This window comes from Pterocles gutturalis, unplaced genomic scaffold (assembly GCF_000699245.1).
Source record: "Pterocles gutturalis isolate BGI_N339 unplaced genomic scaffold, ASM69924v1 scaffold9368, whole genome shotgun sequence".
Classification (NCBI taxonomy): domain Eukaryota; kingdom Metazoa; phylum Chordata; class Aves; order Pterocliformes; family Pteroclidae; genus Pterocles; species Pterocles gutturalis.
Genome location: NW_010125556.1, coordinates 4,299 through 14,294, shown reverse-complemented (window position 1 = coordinate 14,294; position 9,996 = coordinate 4,299). Strand labels below are relative to the sequence as shown.

General features: G+C 38.5%; 1 protein-coding gene across 1 annotated transcript in view; it reads left to right on the top strand.

Annotated features, from left to right (window-relative positions):
- Positions 1 to 391: 391 nt before the first annotated feature.
- The window catches only part of LOC104465526 (semaphorin-4D-like), a gene marked incomplete at its 3' end in the record, with an annotated part of 10,848 nt that continues 1,243 nt past the window's right edge, over positions 392 to 9,996 (top strand). The window contains exons 1-9 of the mRNA XM_010078608.1: positions 392 to 485; positions 2,073 to 2,218; positions 3,397 to 3,459; positions 4,239 to 4,337; positions 5,554 to 5,647; positions 6,018 to 6,131; positions 7,058 to 7,209; positions 9,194 to 9,369; positions 9,478 to 9,634. Of these exons, the coding sequence (XP_010076910.1) occupies positions 392 to 485; positions 2,073 to 2,218; positions 3,397 to 3,459; positions 4,239 to 4,337; positions 5,554 to 5,647; positions 6,018 to 6,131; positions 7,058 to 7,209; positions 9,194 to 9,369; positions 9,478 to 9,634 (1,095 nt within the window). The remainder of the gene's footprint in view (positions 486 to 2,072; positions 2,219 to 3,396; positions 3,460 to 4,238; positions 4,338 to 5,553; positions 5,648 to 6,017; positions 6,132 to 7,057; positions 7,210 to 9,193; positions 9,370 to 9,477; positions 9,635 to 9,996) is intronic.

Genomic DNA, 9,996 nt, shown 5'->3' with positions numbered 1-9,996 from the left:
AGTACTGCAAGATACAGTGCATACAGCGTGCTATTTTTGGCAGTACTCTGCTTTCTCTTCTACTTCTTGCTCCCCTCCTCTCTCCACAGCATCATTTATTTCTGCAGCGAAACAGAAGAATGCACTCAATCGCACTTCTCAGTAGCTCTGCAGCCTGTGGAGAGTGTGGGCAGTCTCTGTATGCGGCATCCTGGAAAATGTGCGTTCCCTTGAAGAAGTGATCTGCTGAAAAGCACATACTTGTACGGTTGTTTCAGCCTGCCTTGTTGCACTGCTCTCAGGGTCTGAAATGCCTGGTCTCTAATACTTCCTGGGGTTTGCATTTCTTCTGCCAAAGAAACACTGCCTGCCACAGTTATCCAAGGAGCCCTGAAGAGCAAGGATGCTGAAGATGGCTCTGTGTGCTTTTTACGCAGTTTGGTGTTTATTGCCAGAAGTGGCAGTAGCATTTGGCCCAGTTGTGAGGATCACATGGGAACACAGAGGTAAGAACTTCAGTAATGTAATATGGGACATTGCCACCACCTCGGGGCTTCTGTGAGACGTGAAACTTATTGAGACTGAATGCTCTTCCCGCCTGCTTGCTGCGAGTTTCGTCAGGTGTTGCTGGTTTTGCTCGTCTTATGAAGTAAATAGGACCAGAATATTTGAAAATGACTCAGGCGCTGGGTTAAATTATTTCAGATCCTTCAAGCAGTTCTGAAAAGATAGCTTTTTAAATGAGGAATTTTGAATTTGGCTTTCTCATCTGAAGGACCTTGCGGCTGAAGCTTGCTTCATGAGAAAAACCAGATAGGTGTATTTTGGTTTAGTCAAATTATTTTTGAGTCTGAACGTATTAGAAAAATGCAAGTCTTCAGATAATAATATTTTTTTGTGCTTTTTAAAGACTGAAATGTATTTTGACACTAAGCCATCCTGTGCACTATAATCATCAGGTGAAGAAATGATAAGTCTTTGTCCCTTTTTTGACAGCGTTATGGTACTTAGAGTTATAACAATTTTGTTCACAGAACACCACTTTCCCTGTATTTGAAGTTGCAGCAAATATTCATAACCTCCCAATACAATTAGTGGTCAGCAAATGTAGCACAAAGAGAAGTAATAGGGAATGGAGACTCCTTTAGCTTTTGGTTTAGTAATTTAGCCTGGGTATGAAGAGAACTCTAGAGCAAGGACTATAGAGTAGTTATTTGCTGCTGTTTGTTTCTGGAATATTACAGTTGAAAATGTGCAATTTAGAATTGGGAGCCATAGTACATTGTTTTCTGTCTGTATCTTAAAAAGCCATGCTTAATTAATCTTGTGGTACCCTCTTGCACAAAATATGGTGTCCCAGGCTTTCAGTCTTTTTTTTCCATTATGGTTGTACATGCACAAAAATATTCTTGTATATTAGTCATTTTGTGTCATCTTTCTTCAAGTCATTCTGTTTCACTCTTAATGCTTCCTCATTCTACTGCTTTTTCCCCTGTTTCTCCCTCTGTCTGTCATCTTCTTCCGTTTCATCTTGTTTTTTCCTCATGTTATTTCTTAGTGTTGTGTGTTTCATCTCTGGTCTCCCTTTCAAAATCAGGTTCCTTTCTAGCTTCTATGTTCTCTTTCTGCTGCATTGTTGTCATTTAAGGTGCAGAATTTTTTGTGACATTTTTGTTGGGATGGTTGCAGGGGATGTAGTGACTGACATGATTTTTCCACGGTAGGTAGGTATGTGGAAGGGAAAAGGTGAGCAAGGACCTGGCAGTGGATGTGTCAAATGGAAGGTTAGAAAAAAGGAAATCAACAGGTAGGAAAAAAAAAGGCAAATGTGAGTTACAGAGATCACTACAAGAGGAAATATTTTGGCATTTGAAATTGAACAAGAAAGTGGGGACCAGTGATTTTGATGTTGATGATTTTGCTGAACCAAGCTTCTGAGGGCTCTCTCATCTGTTACATGGAATGTCTGAACTAACCTTTGTTGTTTTCAAGATATTCAACAGCTGTTAGACAACTTAGAAAAATGACCCATAAACTTGACCCTAAGTGATCGTGTTCCTTCATGTGGTGCTGTTTTTCTTTCATTCCAACAGAGGTCCAGCTAATACATTTTCATGAATCAGGAGTGTCAAACTATTCAACCTTGCTGTTAAGTGAAGACAAAGATGTTCTGTATGTAGGAGCCAGAGAAGTGATCTTTGCATTAAACGCAGCGAATATTGCTGAAAAGCAGCACGAGGTATGCATTTTAGTACATTATTCTCCATGTAAACATCATTCTGCAAATTTGACTTCATTTCCTGATACAGCACTGCACTTCAGGTGGTAGGTGTCTGAAAGAGAAAATACTGTGTGGGCTACTCCTGTGTTACTTCTGGAAGATGCTATATAGTAAAAAATGCTGTCAGATGAGAGGAAGAAATGAAGAGTTGCATGTGAACAAGTGATTAGAGGTCTCCTTAGGTATTTTCTTTTTGGGGACAGGATGCTGAACTGGAGGGAGTTTGGGTATCATCTGTAATAGTGGTTCTTATATTTTTATTATCTGAATCAGAGGTAATCTAATCTGAAACAGAAGCAAAGCTGGAGCTGCCGCAGCAGGCTGCAGACATGCTTCAAATGAAATGAGGGTGCTGTCCTTTTGGTTTCGGCTTCTGTTTTGTGTCTCTAGTAGGTGTGTCTGCACAGCAAGTGGTGGTGCAGACAGGTCTGATGCAGCTTGCTCAGAGAAGTACTCTGGATGTGCTGACACTGACTTCTCAGAGTAGATTAGCCTATGCAGAAGTCTGCTGACATTGTGTTGCTTCCTGTCCTTCCCAGGCTCCTGCTTCTCATCCCGTTTACACTTAGAGGCACAGCATGGAATCCCACCCAGGATGTTTTGGAAGACATTCATATGTTTTTTTTTTTTTTTAATCTGAACAAAATGTTCACGGGTGGTGGTGGGCAATTTCACCAGCATATAAAACTTGTTTTATGAGTGCATGTAACTGTCAAAGTTTTACCTCTCCATATAGTGTAAATTGGTCCAGCAAGTTTTCTTTGACCTCACCCCTGCCCCCCCCAAGTGTTTTTCACTGAAGTGTGAATGAAGTTCAGAAGTACTTAAAAGGATTACAGTTGCATTTCCCTAATGCATACTGTACTGGTAACTTCATTAGCCATTTGAGGGGAAACATCAGGATGAAAGCAAAACGCAATATAGCGGTTTAGTCTCAGTTAAGGCACGTGAGTTTGGAAGTGTCAGCTACCCAGGAAAGAATGACTTTGAGAAAGCTACTTTTAAAATGGCCTGCATTTGCTGCAAATAGTCTTAGGATTGACTTTTTTTGGTGTGTTATTGCAAGATTTTTAGACCTTGCATTGATTTAAAGTGCTCTGAATGTGTCTTTTTGTTGCGTGTTTTTTTTTACTTAGTTACACTGGAAGGTCACTGAAGATAAAAGGACTAAGTGTGCAGTTAAGGGTAAATCAGAACAGGTATGTGCTTCTATTGAGCTTTGAGAAAGAGGTTTACATTTCACTTCAAGAGGAAAGTGAATTTAGAAAAAGAAAGGCTCCAACTTTGAAATGAAAGTTTTCAAATAATCACCTAAATTCCTTAATTAACTTGAGCTTTAAAAACTGCAGCATCCTTAGTCTTACTTTTTTTAATTCTTGGTTTATTATTTCTTGCTGGTGAATATTATTTGGATGTTTGAAAATCTGAACACACCCCAATGTACTCTTAATGCTACAAGTTTTTACATTAAAATTATAAACTGGTATTACTTTCACTGAAGTAATTTATACCAACTGTTGTGTTTTGTTACTGCAATAATTCATCCCCAGCATTTGATTTTATTAAAAATGACTGATAATTTTGTTTGCTTTGCAAGGGATGATAAAATCTAAAACTTACTCCATGTTTAGTCATTCCTGTGGATTGGACTGGATGTGTTTTGGGAGCTTGTGCTTTCATGGAGCAACTTGAGATGCACCCTGCTGAGCACATGTTACTTGATCATGCTACCCTGATAGGTATACTGAGGCAGCTGTGCACTACTGGCTGTAGGAAATCGGATGCTGCAGGACTAGAACTCCTGGAGATTGTAGGAAGATAGTGTCCCAGTGGTGATTGTATCACCCAGCCTCACTGGTGTGGTGTGGCATAAGTAACGGCGACAGATGAGCTGACAGTACAATTTTAATTGTTATTTATGTTGGAATGTGGAAGCTGTGGTGTATCAGATGGGTCCTTTTCTCATCCTCTATTGCAGACAGAGTGTCGTAATTATGTGCGTGTCTTGCAACAACTGAACTATACTTTTCTCTATGTGTGTGGAACTAATGCCTTTCAGCCAACATGTGATTACCTGGTAAGGTTGTACATACGTTTTGACCCAATAACAACCACAATTTAAAAGCAGCTCATTTAAACAATGAGTTAATCTCCATTCCCAAAGACTGTTACAATTTAAGTGCTGATCATAATGTTTGGAGTTTTTATTACACTGTCCCACAGTAATGATAAGAGTATGGAAATAAACCTTCCTTTTTCAAAGTGCTTATTGAATTACTGATTCATCTTGCTTAACTGTGGATTTACTTTTTCTTCACTTTCGTAATTCTTTGTGTGTTGTACGTTAGCATAAAAACAATTTCTAAAACTGAAATTACATTCTTTGAAACTTCCATCCATTACCAGATCTCCCTGAGATTTCTCAGATTCTTGTCTCTGCTTGTCTTGTCTCTGCTCCTGGCTATGCCACAGCTTCATACTGCTGAATGCTTCAGAGTGAAATCTTGGCACAAAATCAAAACTTCCTTTTCTCGCTGCTGACTTGTGTTGTTCTCCTTACTGCAGCCCTTAACAATTCTGAAATTGAGAAAACTTGTAATTGTTTGTTCTTTTTTTGGTCTCCCCTGCCTGCAAGTCTGCCTGCCATCGCCTGTGGAACATTGCCAGAAGTAGTTGCTTTTAGCTTCCAATGTCTTCATTACACAGACTGATCAACTTCCCCAGTACTGAGGCTACAGGTCTCTGTCGTCTTGCTGAGCCTCATTCCTTTGGTTTTTAAGGGATTTATGCAGTAGCAGCCAAAGTACTCTGTTGCGTTTTAAAATTTAGTTGGATTATGCCCCATCTCACAAATTTAACATAATCTCAAAAATTGCTAAGTCTACTTCAGAAAGCCCTCTTGATTTCTAAAACTTGCCATTTTTGTGCAGGCTAATTCAATAATTGACAGCTCTTCCCATATATCAATTAACTTTTCTGCCTTTTCTGCTGTCTGGATTTTTTGGGTGCTTTTCCTTGAGGTCTGTCTGGATTTAACTTTTCATCTTATGTTATTTTCTGCTTCCACCTTCACAAATCATAGGATCACATTTCCTCTCTTGTCTGCTGGACTCGACAAGATGGTCTGAATATGCATATGCCTTTCATAATCTTACAAAAATGCCTTTGATGCTTCAAGTTGATGATAGATTCTATTATTTAGTGTTGATTCTCACTTAACTTTGTATGAGTCAGGTGGGTGAAAGGAAAATTGCTAACAGTTGTTTTGTGGTTTTCAACTTAATTTTTTGCAGAATTTAATTTCATTTGAACTTGAAGGTAAAAATGAAGATGGTAAGGGCAGATGTCCATTTGATCCTGCTCAAAGCTACACATCTGTTATGGTTGGTAAGTTCAGACTTTGCATACCTCATTATTATGTTAAAAAATGCTCGATTGCCATTCTTCAATCTCTCAATAGCAAATGGTAGATTGGATCCATATTTTTACATCTTGCTGTGTATCGCGGTAGACCTTAAAGTACTTTTGCCAGTTGCTTGTGTTAGAGCAATAATAAAGCCAAGTGTGGAAGTGCTAGCCTTGAGAATGGTCAGCAGAAACGTAAACACACAAAACATGTCTGGGGCAATTTAAAGGAAATCCTTGTTTATCTTTTCTTGTGGGAAGTTTAAGCTTACATGGTCTCCTGAAATATTTATAAACCCTTTCTGTTATCCAGTGCATAAGAAAGTTTAAAATTTTTGTTTTTGTGTTAAAGATGAGGAGCTTTATTCTGGGACTTCTTATAACTTCTTGGGAAGTGAACCTATCATTTCACGGCACTCTCATCAGAGCCCTCTGAGAACAGAGTATGCTATACCTTGGCTTAATGGTAAGTAGGCACGAGAACTGGCCTGACAAAATTGCTTTTCCTTTTTCAATGTCACACAAAGAGTTGTGTTGTACATGGGGTAAGGGACAATTGTCTAATATTTCAAAGAGAATGGATTTTTTTAACACTAACATACACTGACATGTGAGTATGTCCCTCATATACCATCAAGAGATTTTATTTTTAAATGTCGTAATTTTTATCAGCATTGACAATGAAAACAACTGAAAGACACAGAAGCTTCAACTTGATGTTAAAGGGCTACAGTTTGTTTTATATCTACTTGTTCATCTTTGCAATAATGCAGCATAGTTATGATATAGTAAGGACAAGAATGGTTTGACTCTAGTGGGTTTTCAGATTGAGCTGATCATGATTCTTGATGATTTCAGTTCCTAAATTTCAAGATTCACCAAGTTTTGTGAATGCCCAGAGGTTTGTGGCTTTTTGCCCAAAACGACCAAAATCACGAAGTTAGCATATTCCAAAAGATTGTTATGTCCAAAAAGTACAGGATACTGAGTTTTGTAAAGCATGGTGTAATGATACTGTCATTTTTAGTGTTTCAGATAATAGCTGAAATAGAGGAGAGGCAGGCAAGGGAGGGTACCCCTCCAGGCCCATTAGAAAACCACGCGTGAGTGTGGACTGAATAATGTTGAAGTAACGAGATATCAGAAAACGGAGATCTTTCAGGCATTTTAGTGCTTGCACATGGGGTTTGTGGTTTTTTTTTTTTCTCTATTTCTACTTTTTTGGAAATTAGATTCATGTTATGAACAGCAAACTGTATAGTCAGGTCAGTGACTGGAGAGCAGGTAAAAGAAGTGTGAGGTTTGGGCGAAAGAGGACTCCTAGAGGGTCTTCGAGGGAGTCAAGTTAGTAGTCTCATATATAATACAAAATTCTTCTCTTTGTATTTGTAGAGCCCAATTTTGTTTTTGCTGATGTGATAAGAGAAGATCAAAACAGCACAGATGGAGATGATGACAAAATCTACTTCTTTTTCACCGAGGTGTCTGTGGAGTATGAATTTGTTGGAAAATTGATGATTCCAAGAATAGCTAGAGTGTGCAAGGTGGGACATAGTTCCATTTGCTTTTACTAATTCACCTAGAATTTTGTGTGTGTGTGTGTGCGTGTGTGTGTTAAAACCCATTTATTATTGTGAATTTATTGCCGATTAAATGGAAGTGGCTGACTGAATCAGCAATTTCAAACAGTTCTTCAAAACTGAGGAAGCCTAACTGTTGCTTTGAGAACAAATACTTGATTCAGTTTAGCACAATGGTGAAACTTCAGTACATCTTGGGGGTTCTACCCACCCCTGGGGGAAAAACCAACCACCACAAAACCCAGCAACAGAAGGTTTCTCCTCTGGCTTTGCTTTTCATTTTTTTTTTTTTAAACAGCTCTTAAGTACAGCTCCTGGGTAAGAACTGACTTCAGTTGGAGCTGAATGGCTAGGACGTTTGTCAAGTTACTTTCAAGGAGCTGTGCACAAACAAAACTGCAGTTGTATCTGCAGCAGAATAGCTCTTGACTGTGGTCTCGCAGGTGGGCTGTCCATGATGCTGTTAGGGCTGCCAGAGCCTCAAGGAAAACGGTCACCAGCAGCCTGATTCTGTCACACTTGCTGTGTTTAAACCTCAATGAGTTAGGCTGATTCAAGTACGTACTTGGGAGTGTTGGTTAAAGATCTTCCTGATGAAAGAAGCATTTTCCAGTGGAAAATGTTGATTTAACAAAAACCTTTTCAGTGGAATGTATCCATTTCCTCAGGATTCTTTTTTCCAACAGGAAATTTATTTAGCCGTTTCATTTTGATGAGGTTGAAATGTTTTATTTTGACTTTATTGTTTTATATTTAAACATGGAAGTCAAAACATCAATAACAAGTTAGTGCCCTTGAGATTTCCATTAAACAAGCAGCTGGAGGCAGGTTTACGTGGGGCTCATTATTATGGCCCTCTGCCTACTGTCAGCTTGTGCACGCTTTAAAAGGGGAATATGGGAGTTTTATTGCTGCTGTTTGTTTGAATCAATTGCAGGTTGCAAGTGTGTAAACATTTATACTTTATTTTCTTAAATTTTGCAGATTTCCTTTAATACTTTGAATAACAGCATTGGGAAACATTAATATGTTCAAGCTTTTTGAAGAGAAGCAACAGTTTATAGAGGGGGAGCGGCTGTTTATGGGGGCTGATAGTGACAGGATGAGGGGGAATGGTTTCAAACTACGAGAAGGGAGATTTAGGTTGCATATTAGGTGGAAATTTTTCACTCAGAGGGTGGTGAGACACTGGAACAGGTTGCCCAGAGAAGCTGTGGATGCCCCATCCCTGGAGGCATTCAAGACCAGGCTGGATGGGGCCCTGGGCAGCCTGCTCTAGTGGTTGGCAACCCTGCCCACAGCAGGGGGGTTGAAACTAGATGATCTTTAAGGTCCTTTTCAACCCAGGCCATTCTATGATTCTATGGCTTGAATATCAAATATTTTAAAACATTTCTAGTCAATGTATCTTTACTTCTTTAAACCTTGGTACTGCAAGCCCTTAATAAAGATGGTAACTCCTTGCAGGATTAAGCCATTGCTGCATTTCTTCCAATGAAATTATTAATGTTAGGCAATTTAAATGCACATTGCAACATTAAAATTTAAATCACAGTTTAGATGTCACAGAACAAATGCAATGTTGCTTATTTCTCTGAAGGAACATTATAATAGTTCCATGCTTATTTTATGTGTTCTGATAAGCAGGGTTTTTTCTAAGGGTACGTCTCAATTTTTCAAGTGTTACTGAAGTAAGGGTCTTATGTCATCTTCTCTCTTTGTGTTGATGGAAACCATTCTGCATTATTTTTGTTGAATCAGCTAATTTTCCTGTGGCTTCCTTACTTTTCTGTTTGTGATTGTATTAAGATTTGTTGATATTGCTATACATAAAATGTTAGAAAATAACAGGACTCAGTGATTTCATGCTGTATAGCAGTGGTTCTTAAATGCAAAAATGCTGTTAATTCTCCTTACAAATACCTTTTTTTTTTTTTAATATCAAAAGAGGGACCAAGGAGGATTAAGGACCTTGCAGAAAAAATGGACTTCCTTTCTCAAGGCCAGATTGATTTGTACCATCCCTGATAAGAATTTAATTTTCAATATTATCAATGATGTTTTTATTCTCAAGTCTCCTACTTTGAAGGAACCGGTGATATATGGAGTCTTCACCCCTCAACTGTAAGTGTGAGATAGCCTTTTCCTGGATAAGTACTCTTAATCTCAGCTGGTTAGTACAAGTAATAACTACTCCTATGTGGTTTTTTTTCTTTCTTCCTGACCTTTTAGGAATAATGTGGGGCTGTCCGCGGTGTGTGCATACAATCTGTCTACTGTAGAAGAGGTTTTCTCAAAAGGAAAATATATGCAGAGTGCTACAGTAGAACAGTCTCATACAAAATGGGTACGATACAATGGGGAAATTCCTAATCCTCGACCTGGTGCGGTAAGTTTCTGTAGTCTTGGATCTGATGACCAGTCTTTTAATGCTCAGTAGTAAAGAAACTGGAAAAAATCAGATAATCTACTGAAGCGTAATTTTAGTTTGCCCTGATCTGGATGCTTTTTGTTGTAAAGACTCTGTAGAAAAAACACTCAAGTGGTTTGTTCTGAACTCTGTATCTTGGACTCAAAGTGGGTTTTCTAATTTATAGTGGAGTTATTTGATGGTTTTGTATTCACTAACTTTCATTAATCATTATTTTGTTACCTATTTTCTGGTGGTGAAATAGATGTCAGTATATACTAGGCAACATCAGATCGTTCAGATGAGCAAAGTATAGTGGTCGTTGCATTGTTTCAATAGGT